The sequence below is a fragment of the Solanum pennellii genome, chromosome 7 (assembly GCF_001406875.1).
Source record: "Solanum pennellii chromosome 7, SPENNV200".
Classification (NCBI taxonomy): domain Eukaryota; kingdom Viridiplantae; phylum Streptophyta; class Magnoliopsida; order Solanales; family Solanaceae; genus Solanum; species Solanum pennellii.
The window spans coordinates 4,113,214-4,128,153 of record NC_028643.1 but is presented as its reverse complement, the minus strand read 5'-3'; the positions used below and the strand labels follow the sequence as shown (position 1 = coordinate 4,128,153).

The following is a 14,940-nucleotide window of genomic DNA, read 5'->3' as shown; positions in this document are numbered from 1 at the left end:
ATATATATATATATATATATATATATATATATATATATAGCGACAATTGAGCTATTGTCGATAATTAATTGATGCTAAAGATCATTTTTGATGTAGTGATTTATGATAATTTTACAATAAAAAGAGTGAAGAAATAAATTTGACCATCAAAATAATAAATCAAAAAATAGTCTTTTAAAAAAATCAAAAATAAAATAACTTAAATTTAAGTCATTTGTGTAATATTTCCTCCATTTCAAATTAATTGTATTGTTGAAATATTTCACACTTCAAGAAAAGAAGATTAAGACATAAATCAGACACAACTTTTCATTTTTATCCTTATTAATTATTGACAAATTTATGATTAAAATAATTAAACATTAGTCAATAAATAATTCCATTACTAACTAATGAAGAGTAAAATTGGAAGAATTGAACAATTAAGTTAATTTGAAAAATATCTCAACAATCAATTAATTTGAAATGAATATATATAAGCCACTTTTTCTTGAAGGGTGTATAAACCTTAAATCGCAAAATTGAGAAGTAAATCAACTCTTTTCCCTATAATAATAAAAATTAATAGCCATATGGAAAAAAGAATGTTACCATGAAAAATGATCAAAACTAAAAGAGAAATATTACCTAATCAAGCTAAACTATTAAAAGTGTGAGAAATTATTGATCTAAATTATCGCTTACAAATTTAAAGAACACACCTCAAATATTATGTGGTGATGTGGTGGACCCACCCTTGATCAAAGGGTGTCAAGCGACACCCTTTTGTAGAAAAAATTATATTGTTTATCGAGATTAAATTTTAGTCATATATATATAACAAAAGTAATTAAAATGTTTAGTTAAGTGATTAAGGGGTTTCAAAAGTTCTTTATGATTGTGTGTTCATGCACTAATGATCTCGGAATTATTTTTTTATTTTCTTATTACAATCATTGACACCTATCTCTTCTTAAAAATTTTGCGTCCGTCATTAATAGTGATACGTGTATTATACTCTCTCTTATTTCAAAAATAAAAATTGTCACATGAATTATGACTCGAAAAACAATTCATGGTGGAGGTATGGGTAGTGGATGGTGAGTTGATGTTAATTTTTAAGAAGGGGTAGAAATGAAGAAAATTTTTTTGAGAAGCTATTATGGTGTTAGTTTTTTAACAACATTTATCGATTTTAGTTTTTTAAAAATTTACTTATTGATTTTAGTCCTTTATATATTTTAAAACTTATTAGATTTAGTCTTTGTCCATTTTTTTAAATATTAATAGTTTAAGTTTATATTAATGGAACTCTTCGTGAAATTAAATTTTTAACCCATTTTTTAAGTTGTTTCTCTATTCCCGTTTTATTTTTCTTCAAATTACTCTTATACAAGGACAATAACCTCAACAATTCAAAATAAAATTAATGAGAAAAGAAAATATAAGTTCTAATTTTATTCAATGGAGGATAAAATTAAGCATATAATTGTTGTTAATGACTTGAATCTGCACTTGAATATGCTAATAATGCGAATTTTATTTGATTTACTCAAATTTCTTTACGTAAAATAAAATGAATAGAACAATAAAATTGATCTACAAAAAAAATTTACAAATATACTATTTTATAAATTTCAATTTCTGCAAAAATTAAACAAATTTCGTTTAATGAAGTCGTTGGAATACAAACTTTGAATTTAACAGGTAATAATTTTTTTCTTTTTGTATACTAAAGTTTAGCATATTCAAGTCATTAATAGCAATAATATGCTTAATTTTATCCTCCGTTGAATAAAATTAAGATTTATATTTTCTTTCCCCATGAATTTTGTTTTAAATCGTTGAGGCTAAGGTTCTTTGCATAAGGTTAATTTGAAGAAAAAATAACAAAGAGAGAGAAACAATAGAAAAAATGGCTAAAAGATTTGATTTCTCAAGGCATGGATTCTGTTAATTAAATCTAAGTTATTCGTATAAGAAAATTGACAGAAACCAAACTTGATATGTTTTAAAATACTTAAAGGACTAAAATCGAGAAATGTATAGTGAAAGGATTAAAATTGATAAATGTAAGTTAAGGGACAAAATTTGATCAATTTTTGAATAGTTGAAGGACTTAATATGATAAGTGTATAGTTAAGAAACCATTTTAGATTACTCCTATAATTAAGAAACTATTTATGACATTTTCTTTAATTTATTAGATACTCTTTTAATCTTTAATTTGTAAAGTGATTATTATTTTGGAACAATTTATCATGCCTAATAGTGTCAGGGTTCAAATTTATCATTTTAACACATCACACTAACTTAATTATATAATGACAAATAAGATAGTGCCAGGTGTTCAAATTTATCATTTAAACATTTTTTTTCCTTCTTCTCACACACCTTAAGGAATGTGAAGACATTTACTCTGTCATGTCATCTTATAAAAGACTTTAAACAATAACAAATATTTAATAGATCGTCAAAATAATTAAAATATATAGCTGACTTTTCAAAATAAGTTTAAATAAAAATTTATATCTTCTCTCAAATTAAAATGAGATAGGAGAAAGTTTAGAGGAAAATCTATGTCTTTAATGCCCTGGCCACTTGAGTTATCTTCTTCCAAGACAAAGATGGACCTTACTCCAATAATTGAGTATTCTTTGTTTTTGCCTTTTGATTTAGTTGTTTTACTAAAACAAATAAAATAACATATATTAAATTTGTATCAACACATATACAATTATACATATAGCCTATGGGAATGAATTCCTTATATGGAAATTTAAACCTACCTTCCACCAACCAACTAATATAACTAGTCTCATAAATGTCAACTTTGTAGGTATCAATGCATTCTATTCACTACATAGTGCACTAATAATAGGAAACTAAATAAATGTGTCACAAAATATAAATTAATTACAATTTTATAATGTAATCTAAATCAAATTTAGCAAATATCCATTTATTTTAAAAAACTGTTTATAAAATTATTTATTTTTCTAGCAATCATTCTTGATAATTTTTTATTAAAATGAATATATATATTTATCCTTAATCGTTCTACCACTTCACTCTTTTATATAATAGAAAAATATTTGACATATTGGTGGACTCTCCCTAATCAAATCTATGCCATAATGTTTTTAAAGTAGCAATATAACCAACCATATCAACAACACCTACTTGTGTCTAATAAAGTTAACGTAGTGATCTATATTTTTACCCTTTTAACATTACGTACGTATGATTAAATTTAGGAAAAATTATATATAATAGTAATTTTTAATTTAAATTAAATGTTATAAACATAGTTTGATTTAATTTTATTTCATAACAAACTGTTGGTATTTCGCGTCTCTCCTGATGAATCTTGCTAGCAACTCTCGTTCTCACTGATAGTCTCCCTCGTCTCTCTCATTTTTATACAAATACAAATGTATAAAAGACGTTTGTATTTGTATGAAGCTAGAGAAAATTGTATATATACATATATTTTCGTTCATTTCTCTCCCGTCTCCTAGATCTTGCTCGTCACTCTCCCAAATTTTGCTCGCTAGTCTCTCCCCGCCTCTCTCGCTTATACAAACAGAAATATATAAATTGTGTTTCAATTCGTATAAAGCGAGAGAAAATTGTATATACACATGCAAATATATATATCTTCGTCCTATACACTTATAATTATACAATACAAATATTCCCCTGCTCAGTTCTCTTTTGTTTTTCTATCTTTCTTTCTTTATACAAACACAAATCATACAATTAATCTTTTGAATATGTATACTGAAACAAAATAGATTATACAACTGTTTTCTTTTGTATATGTATAACGAAATATACATATTTATGTTTGCTATGGAACACAATTATGCAAACTATAGCTATAGCATACAAATATGATTTTTGTGTTTGCTATGTATGAAAGTTGATCAAACTAAAAGGCCAAATCCATCGATCCCTAAAGTTACACCAAATTTCACTTAGAAACCTCAACTAGGTGATGTCCAATAATATTTTAGACATCTCATGTAGGGTTCAGTTGTGTCATTTTGACACTTTTGCTGATATGTCAAAGTGAGTGTGCTTCACTCAACTATAGTGCATGAGAGGCTTAATTTAGCCATTTTTAAATTTTATTTTCTCGTTTTCTTCTCCATGTTTCAAGCCACCACCCTCCACCATTTTTTCAAGCTTAAACTCCTTCAATTAAGGTCAAATTTCTTATTCAAATTCGTTTTTAAGTCCTTTTTCTTCTTCTTCATCGTATTACTTTTCTAAATCTACTACCATCACCTCCCTCAATTTTTTGTCGAAAAAATGAATACCAACACTCATATTTCATATTTATCCTTTCTTTCTTCCTTCCGTACCTCTTTTCTTCCTGGAATACAATACTAGAAAGAAAGAAAAAGAAAAAAATATAAAAAATAGTAAAAGAAAAGAATAAATTTTTTTAAGAAGCACAAAAGAGATTTTAAATAGATTTTTTTTAAAATAATATTTTTATTTTATTTACTAAAATTTTTTTCAAATAATTTTTAATTAAAAATAACTCATGTAATTATTTAATTAATTATTTGTCGCATCAACGAGTGTAGTACACTCTCCTTCAGTTTTTTGTTTATTGCCAAAAAAGTGTGAAAATAATATAACTTACATGATGTATCTAAAATGAGCATCGCTTAATTGAGGTGTCTAAGTGAAACTTGTTACCAACTTAAGGAGGTACCGATGAATTTGGCCTAAATTTAAGTGCAGTAAATTACATTATTCTAATAATTAAAATAAAATGAAATAAATTGCAACAACTAAATGATAAAGCAGTGGATGAGTCGACAGAAAATGGAATTATACAGTTAGATAGAAAATTATAAGAGATAATGAGTTATTAACTAAAGTAAGGTGTCAAAAACACATTTAAATTATTAATATCTTTTTAAAATTTTATAGGGAGAATGCATAAGTACCCCCTCAACCTATGCTCGAAATTTCAGAGACACACTTATATTATAATAAGGTCATAATACTCCCCGAAGTGATCTTATAAATAATCTTTTACTCCTTTTCGGCCTACGTGACACTAGATTGGAGAAAAATGTCAACACGCGCTGGGCCCATAAGATAGTGCCACGTAAGCCGAAAAGGGGTAAAAAATTATTTATAAAATAAATTCAGGGGGTAATATGACCTTAGTATAATATAAGTGTGTCTCTGAGGTTTCAGGCATAGATTGAGGGATACTTGTGCATTTTCTCAATTTCATATCTAAATTATTTGAGTTGAAAACATATCTAACTATCACAAATAAATTTGAAAAACATACCACAAGTAATATATAATTGTGAGAGTATTATACCCTTTTTTTTAAAATAAATAAATAAATATAATAGCCACATCGATTGCCATGTGGAAAAAGAAGTCACCGCGGAAAAGTTTAAAATAAAAATAGTGAAATGTCAAAAACGTACCTAAATAAGTTAAACTATTAAAAAGTGTAAGAAACACACATAAATTATCACTTGTAAAATTAAAAAACACACCTCAAATAATATATAGCGATGTGTATATTACACTCTCTTTTTAAAAATAAAATAAAATTGTCACATGAATCGCCAAGTGGAAAACAATTCATGGTGGAGGTAGGGGTAATGGATAGTGGGTTGTTGTTCATTTACAAGAAGGAATTTGAGAAGCTACCATGGTGTTATTTGGAGAGGAAATGAGAAACAAAAACGTGGATATTGAGATGTGTTTTTCAAACTAATGAATAATAGTTTAGTGTGTTTCTTACGATTCCCAGAGTTAAAAGGTATGACACTTTAGAAAATGATAGTTGGATGATTCTTTTTGATACTTAACTCTTACTAATTATGATTAGAAAGATGGATATAGTTTTTTGTTTTCAGTTATCCCTCACATTATTGATAATTTTTCAATGTGTGATATTTGTGATTCTAAATGCTCAGTCTATTGAAAATTATCTGAGTGAATTTTGCACAGCTTATAATCAGAAGTAAAAGCAATATACAAGAAATAGATTGGATGATTATTAGGGTGTACATGGTCGGGTTGTTCGGATTTTTCAAATATCAAACCAAATTATTTGTGTCGAATTTTTAAATCTATAAATCAAATCAAACCAATAAGACTCGAATTTTTTCGAGTTTCCAGGTTTTTTTTCAGTTGACTCAGGTTTTTTTTTACTTGACTCAGTTTGTGGTTTGGATCCAATAGGGACTAGAATTCTATGTTTCTTGGACTCTTTGAAATTGTCACTGCACCTGTATTAGATTCTCCAGAATGCAATATACTACTTTCTACTTTCGGCATATTAGATTCTCCAGAATTGCAATATACTACTTTCTACTTTCGGCACATTAGATTCTCCAGAATTGCAATATACTACTTTCTACTTTCGGAGTATCCGACACGCACTAGATAACAATATTGATAAATTTGAATAACATAGCTAGAAATGCAGCTGAAATTCCAATGTACATGACTAGAATGGTGGGGATCTATAGGATAGCGAGAGGGTCCCCAACCCCCCCCCACACACACACAAAAAAAAAAAAAAAAAAAAAAACCACCCCAAAGCAAAAAATTGCATATATATAGATTTTGAACCTCCGAAACATAAGATTGAAGGTTGACAAACTGGTTGAAGGGCTTCAAAATTCATCGTGATGAACCCTCCTTAATGAAAATCCTAGATCCGCCAAAATTATTGGAGGTGAAGAAAAATATGCTAGCTGAATTCTGGCTATGTACATTTCATCTTCATGCTTCTCATAAATGAGAACTAAATTCAAAAGCATTTGAAACAAGAAAAATGAATGAAAGGATTCACTCTTTTAAGCTAAGCCGTGCATTTTGTACTTTCACAGATAGCTTTAGTTTCTCCTCCTCCATGTCTTTCAAAACTGCTAATAGATTGGCACGATAAACTTCCGCTTGTTGATTTACACTCTCTAACTCGGCAGTCAATTGACGGATCTTTTGTTCCTTCTCTTCCTGCCAAAAGAAAGAAACATAAGTTCGTAAGTCCACCACAGTAGAAGTCTAAAACTACCACCATAATCCTAACAAAAATCTCTTGCAGTACGGTTTCATTGAGAGCTGACACTGTCCATCTTAGTATTTTGTCCCTGTCAGGTATGATTGAATTTAACATTTTAGATTGAACTGAAACACTTTTTAAGTCAGAAGGGTAAAGATGAACTCGAAGAAAGCAATAACAGAAGAAGATAAGCAAGCGTTTATGCATAGCATTTGCTTTCTAGATCCTAGATTGCAGAATTTCCATCACCACAGTTTTCGAGAAGGCACTTTCAGTTCCTCATTTCTTCCCTAATTGGGAGTTGCATCTCCGATTGAGACGATTGTTGATTTCCTCCTTGATCTGGGTTAAGAATATGGTTTCTCCCAGAATTCTCCCGATCCTGGAGGCAACCAAATACGGAAGAAATACATGATAGAGGAGGCGACTACAAAAAGTACAGCGTTAGCGCTGACAAGTGATCCTTCCCAGTTGCTCAATATAGGTTTCTCACAACCATAGCTTCAAACAAAAAAATAGATGAAGGGAAGGTTATTGACAGCAGCACATAGTAGTATTTATTGGCCAACTCGAAACATTATAGTCAAATGATAGAGCTTAGGGAAAAATGTTCTGGTTCACAATACCAATATCAATCTGACCATCAGTGGACTATCATACTGTCCAGAGCGATCATTAAATTTAAACGAATTTTATATGGTATATAGATGGTTGGCGAGAAGAACTTGACCTCATGACCCATGCAATATACAAATACTACTCCCTTTTCCCAGTTTAATTCTCAGATCTCAGAATCCACTTTTGGTTGTCTTATAATAGCATTCACTTTCCTTAAAGAGAAGAAAAGTTCCTCAAAAAGGGACCATTGCATCCACTTCTGCATTAAAGGTGGCGTAAACTATTCTGAAGGTAAGCTTCTCTCACCTTATGACTCACTCCTATTTAAACATTACGAAAACTTGAACTCTCACTTTAATACCTGTGCACTTCAACATATCAACCAACCTAAGTTGCACGAAGTGCCGCACTCGTATCGATACAACATAGGTGTGGTGTGGGATCTATACCGAATATTGTCAGTCGATTTTGAGTACTTTGACCAAAATCAATTGAGAAATTTGAGACAGATACAAAAATTTCTGAAATCAAAACACAAAAGCTAGGGTGAAATCATAATTTAGACATAGTTTCTTATAAGTAGAAGATATTTGCATTAAAAATCCACAACCAGAAGGTGTTTCAAAGATATTTACAGGTCAACATCACTTTTGAATGCGCAATGAACTCAAGAAATCTATATTGCACCAGAAAATAGTAAGGAGATGCATTTGTACTTAATAATAATTACGGATTCAAATTTGCTCTAAAAAATCCGTGAATTTCTTTCTTTCCAACCCTCGGACCCGAGTCCGAGCAATTTAGCAATCAACTACACCTTAATCCCAAATTGGGGAAGGAGATACAAATCTTCTATCAATTCGCTTCATTCGGCCCACTTCATTCAAATACGTACAAGTAATTTGACGTAAACTATGGGCTCAAGAAAGCTGGAATTCTTCAAACTCCCGCTTTCCCCAACCTAGACCTGATGCAAGTGTACCAATAAAAATTAACACTTAATCCCACCCAGTTGGTATCACCGATATGGATCATTTATACTCATCCTGTTTGTTTTTTTTTTCTGCTCAAAGACCTTATTCATTATAAATTAATTACACTCATCATGTTTTATTCATAGCTATGTATGCATTGACTTGAGCGACTGTAGGCCTATGAGACAACTTATTCTTGTCATTAAGATTTAGTAACGTGTCCCTTTAGTGCATTTGGAGGTTCAAGTTGGAGTTTGAACCAACCATGTTCGAACCATCTTAGTTGACCTTTTCTCAATTCATTCCTATATGACACTTGCAACTTTGTCTGACATGATAATTTTCTAATTTGTCAGTCTTACTCTTATATGACAAGTCCTGCACTCATCTTTGAATATCTATTTTCATCTGTCACTCTTTTTTTTTCTGTCAGTTTGTTATCTAAATGTCTGATTGACTTTGAAGCGCTCTAACTTGGGAATAGGATATAATTTATATAACAGTGGATATAAGCTGGGATGTTCTAGATGTTTCTTTTGTGGGGAAACTGCTGAGACAGTTAACCATCTCTTTCTACACTGCAAGATCACAAGTCAACTATGAAGGTTATTCCTGAGTCTCAAGGGTATGTGATGGACCATGCCTGCCAAGATCACAGAAGCAATTCAGAGTTGGGAGGAAGCAGGAAAGCAATCCAAGAATAGAGACAGATGGAGAATTGTCCCAGCTAGCATATGGTGGCAATATGGAAGGAAAGGAACTCTAGAGCTTTCGATAATGTTGAGAATAGTATGCAAAAAGTCAAACTAAATTGTCTTGTGCTGTTATGTTTTTGGTGTAATCAATTATACTCAAATGATACTATCTCCTTAATTGATGTACTAGACTCAATTTAGTAAAAGATAGTAGAATTTGAAGTACATGTTGTAAACACTGATCAGTGTACTGACTTTTGAGGAATAGACAAAGTTACCATTTTCAAAAAAGCTGGGATGGAGCAAATGACTACATAGGAAGTTAAAAATTAAATTCCAACGGCCTAAAGGGATGATAAAGGTGAGTACGAAATATTTCAAGCGAAAGACATAGCTACAGTACAACTTTTTTTTGAAATAGACATAGCTACAGTACAACTGATGCCACCAATATCTATTCATTAGTAAACTACCTACGTAATTCTTTCAATTTACAAATAGATGTCATTCTGATACTATATATCAGCAGCTTAGGTTATTGGAACTTTTCTGATAGCTTTTGTGTTGGTCTTCTTTGAATAAAGAAGTCCTATCATATTTGGTACTGAATAAAATTCCAACACATCCATCGAGATGAATCATAGTTGAAAAGCGATGCACTCCCTCAGTTAAAAAAATGTTTTCTATAACCAGATTTTGAACATCTGAACCAATAACTGCCATTTTAAACATAAATTAGCAGGTTCACTAACTGATTTTCTATCCTGATAATAATGCAATCTAGTAACACTAGGAAGTCTCTTTTTTTAAAAAAAACAAGAGTTACAATAGAAAGTCCTTTTTGGAGTTAAGCGGATCTCCTATTCTAGAGGATAGTCTACACTTTGACAACATTGCTGAAAATAGGATTCTTGGATTCTGAATTGATCCAATGAGCTGGTTTGCTTATGGACCTCGAGTCTATTGCTAAACAAGAAAAAGCATCGAGACAAATGGGGACAACAATCTCTCAAGTCTTCATGAGAGATAATCAGAAAACTTTAGAAGGATCTGGTTGAAGCAGAGGGACAACAAATTCTTATTTTTTTTCAAAAAAATGGTAAATGCCCACCATAGAAGCAATCACATAGCCTCTCTCAATCTTAATGTACTTATTATAACAGATTAAGAATCCATTAACAATGAGATCAACGCCTTATGAGGAGTCATCTGGTTATCTCTCATGAAGACAATTCAGCCCTCAGGCCAGATGGGCTTACTATGTGCTTCTACCAAAATGTTGGAGTATAATTCGTCAGGATTTTCTAAATGCAATGAACTACTTCCATCATCAGGAACATTTTCTCAAGAGCTTTAATGTTACTTTTATTACTCCCTTACCTAAAAAGGATGGCATCAAGGAGGTATGAGACTTTAAGCCTATCAGTCTTGTAGACAGTTCCTATAAAATTCCCTCTTAAGTGTTAGCGGTCAAGCTTAAGAAGGTGATGAGGAAACTTGTCATAAGCTTTCTCAATATCAAGCTTGCACATAAACCCAGGAGTTCCTCATCTAATTCTCGAATCAATGTATTCGTTAGCTAGAAGAGAAACATATATGATTTGCCGTCCCTTGATGAGGCCATTTGGTGTTTGTACATATATGATTTGCCGTCCCTTGATGAGGCCATTTGGTGTTTGTACATATATGATTTGCCGTCCCTTGATGAGGCCATTTGGTGTTTGTTTACTAGCTTACTGATCACCCTCTTCAACCTCTCTGCCAAGACCTTAGCTATGATCTTATAGACCCCTGTGATCAGACTAATAGGTCTGAAATCCCTTAGCTCATTTGCTCCTATCTTCTTAAGGCTACAAAAGTGGCATTAAAGCTCTTCTCAAACCTTTGTTGAGCATAAAAATTGTGAAAGGTCTGCATCAGATCTTCTTTTTTGATAGTTTACCAGAAAGCATGGAAGAAGGCCATTGTATAACCATCCGGTCCAAGTGCTTTATCTACAGCACATAAGTTTTATTCCTTTCAAAACTTCTTCCTCCTCAAAATCTCTTAACAGTCATGCTTGTTCCTCTACTATGATTGTCTGAACCTCCATGATGTTTAAAGCTGGTCTCCAGTTCTTTGTCTCTTTATACAGAGTCTGATAGAAATCCACCACTGTTTTTCTTCACAGATGGTGTAGTGATTCTATGTGACGCTGAGATCTTGCAGACTTTTTCCTAAGGTCATCCTGTTGGCTTTTGAAGCTACCTCAAAGCTTCACATCAATTTATCCACAGTCAATTCTTTTCAGTAAATGGTGTCTCAAAATATCAAGCTACTTTTGAAAACGGTAACAGTTTATCAAAAGTAGCTTGATATTTTGAGACACCATTTACTTCAAGCTACTTGCAGTAGACTTTATTGGATGTTCCATTAGTCATTTGCCTGCTATTTGTTTGGGGCTATTGCTCGGTGCTGAATCAACTTCTGCTTCTATTTGGAAGATAAAAAATTTGTATAATTAGAAAACACAATACTTATCATTGGGTGGGAGATTGGTCCTTATTAATAGTGTGTTGGATGCCTTAACCCCCAACATGATATCCTTGTGTCCTCTTCCCTATAAGTCTCAATGAAATTGGATAAGCAATTATGGCACAGCAACAAGTACAGAAAAGCATTCAACCGAAATGGAGCACTATCACTCTTGACTCTTCACAAGAATATGGATGGTCTAGGTATGAGAGACTTGAAATCTCATAATATTACAGTATCAGTAATTGGACTGGAATAATTCAAACACAGAAATGGGCATGCTTGTATAGCAGTAAGTTTGTTTGAAAAAAAATAAAATATCATTAGATGGAACAAATTCAGATCATAGAATGTGAGGAACTCTTAATGAAAACTCACCTTGGATTGACCTGAATCTGCTAGATCAATATCACCTTGATCCACTACTTGATTGCATCCATTTACTAAATTGTTCACCAGAGTTTTATCAGCATTTTTCTTCTTTGCAGCAGCAACCTTTTTTGCAGCCTCTTTCAGAGCGTTCACAGCAATATTATAATGATGAATAGATTTCGCCCCTTCTTCTACAAATTTAATTGCCTCCTGTCGCAAACTATTACGACGCATAGTTAAAGACTCTTGAGAATTGGTAGGTAACTCTAAACGATGTTCCTCTACGGTGCTTCCACTGCCAGTCTTGGCATTTATTGTCCAACGTTTCAAAATGTATTGGGAAGGAAGCGTAAGAACATTTTTGGCTCTGAACACAGATAACACATGTCTACAAATTATACCTGAAAATTCAAACATAAGACAGCTACAGTTAGCTGTCAACTCAAATGTGTTGAACCTAACCGTGTGTGCCTTGTGCTCTTCCCCAAATTTTGCAACATGATATGTTGTGATTGTTCCGGATTCATCAATTTTAGTTGCAGGATTCGCAAGGGTCTCAACCAGTTCCTCTTGAAATTTAATGAAAACCTTCCTAGTATAGAGATTAGCTGCTTGTTTTTCCATAGGCGATGGCGTCTTTAGAACTGGCGTAGTATTAGTAGAGTCAAGATCTGCCTTTAATTCCTTTTCATGCCAGAGTGTAAGAGCTTTTTCATATTGTTTAATCAACAACTGGATAGAGGTAGTAGCATCCACATACCCATTGAAGAAGGTGTTTTTGGCATCATTTTCTTCATCACTTAAAATATCCCCAAAAAATGTCTCTCGCATGAAAACAGGAACCCAGTGACGGCGAGCACTATAAATTGATTGGAGGTATTCATTATCCGTGAGGTAATATCTTTCTAGGAATGACTTCCACTGAAATTCAAATTCCTCGATTGTCTCACTTCCATTAACACACTTCATAAATTCAGTTTCAAAGGTTGGATGTGCTTGACATACATGAGTCAGCTTCTCCTTGGTTTCTCGAATTATGCTCCATTTACAAAGACGATGGTGTGTTTCTGGCAGAACATGAGCAACAGCCATCTGTATGAGATGATCAGTGTCAGTTGTGATGGAAACAGGCGTCTGTCCAGACATCGCTTGAAGCCAAGTTTGGAGGAGCCAGACAAGTGAGTCTTCAGACTCATTAAAAAGCAAAGCACATCCAAAAAGAACAGGCTGTGCATGATGATTTAAGCCAGTGAAAGTAGCAAAAGGTACCCTATATCCGTTAGCTCGATATGAAGTATCCAATTTGATACTATCCCCAAAATAATGATAGTTCATTCTGGCAGCTGCATCGGCCCAAAAAATGTTTCCATTAGAAGATCCATTATCACCCTGAACAGCATAGAAAAATGCTGGACTTTCAGCCTGCATTCGCCTCAGATAGTCCAACACATGCTGAACCCCTCCACCAAGGATTCTTTGTCCGCTAGTCATTAGTCGTCCCCCAAATTTCCGATGCAGAACACCAAAGTTATGCTTTTTTTACTTCTTGACAGATGAAAATCACAATCTGAATTACAAGAAGCAACATCTCAATGCCAAATATTCTGAATATTTCGATACTCAACTAAAAACTCAAAACAAACAAAAAATAGTTCATCATTTTTAGCAAAAATTGCTTAATCACTTCAAATACAATTCGAATAAGAGTTAAATTGTTTCAACCTCAAATACTATTACAACATAAGAATATCAAGTTTTCTACCCTAATCTTTGTGGACCGAGTTACCTGATACCTATTACCGATGGAAGCAGGCATGTATACAGTAGAATTAGTCAAAGGTGAGCGAAAGCTGACCCCGATACCATGGTCATCAAAAAAATCACTCATTTTGCTTCTGATATTACTTATTAAGTTTCCTGATATGCTAAAGTTAACTAAAATAAGAGTATTGAGGAAATTTCAAACACCAAATCAGAAAAAAAAAATTGTAAGAACAATTGAAAAAAGGGATTTTTTTTCCCAAACAAAGCTCCAATTTACAAATACAAAAACACATCTTTTTCATTTTGGGGAAAGTATTAGGGTTTACCGGTAACAGATTGTCCACAAAATTGCAGTCGTTTCAACGATTTGCTTTTATGCCATTAACGCTTCTTCTTAAATTAGTTACATCACTACATGAGCTCTGCTAGATATATGGCACTCATACTCGTATTTTTTCTAATTTAGGTAACACTTTTCGTTATTTACTCACCACATCTTCAAAATTTTTATATACTTATAAACTATTAAGTATTGTGACTCACAATAATTTATTATCTTTTAATATTTTATTTATAATAATTTTTTATATAGTATTTAAATGTGTAACAAATTAAAAATATGATAAATAAAAATTAGAAAATGCTCTCGATTAGAAGTAGGCATGTTAACGAATTAATGCTTACTTCTAGCTATAGATAGTAAAATATTTAGAAATCGTTTGGTAGAATATATAAAAATAAGGGATAATTGTATATAATAGCAAACTAATAACCTAAAATAAATGGAGTAGCTATGGTTTGATTTAATTGTGCTCCATAGCAAACGTTAGCCAAAGTTTGTCAGTCGCCTCTCTCCCAAAAATATCGCTCGCCACTCTCCCATTCTCGCTCGCCATTCTCCCTCTGCTCGCCTCTCTCGCTTTATACACAGAAGTGTATAAATTCTGCTTCTGTTTTGTATAAA

The 14,940-nt window shown here is 32.2% G+C and overlaps 1 protein-coding gene across 1 annotated transcript; it reads right to left on the bottom strand.

Moving 5' to 3' along the window:
- Window positions 1-6,573: 6,573 nt before the first annotated feature.
- On the bottom strand, window positions 6,574-14,466 carry LOC107023975 (protein FAR1-RELATED SEQUENCE 9). Its single transcript, XM_015224834.2, has 3 exons — window positions 14,303-14,466; window positions 12,219-13,779; window positions 6,574-6,993 (listed from the first exon to the last, which is right to left on the bottom strand). Exons 2-3 carry the CDS (start codon window positions 13,701-13,703, stop codon window positions 6,826-6,828), a joined length of 1,653 nt encoding a protein of 550 aa, XP_015080320.1. The 5' UTR covers window positions 13,704-13,779; window positions 14,303-14,466; the 3' UTR covers window positions 6,574-6,825.
- Window positions 14,467-14,940: the final 474 nt, after the last annotated feature.

Coding starts and splice junctions, on each gene's coding strand:
- LOC107023975 (XM_015224834.2), bottom strand. CDS start 13,703: ATGACTAGCGGACAAAGAATCCTTGGTGGAGGGGTTCAGCATGTGTTG. Junction 6,994..12,218: donor CAGATTCAGGTCAATCCAAG/GTGAGTTTTCAT, acceptor TTCTTTTGGCAG/GAAGAGAAGGAACAAAAGAT.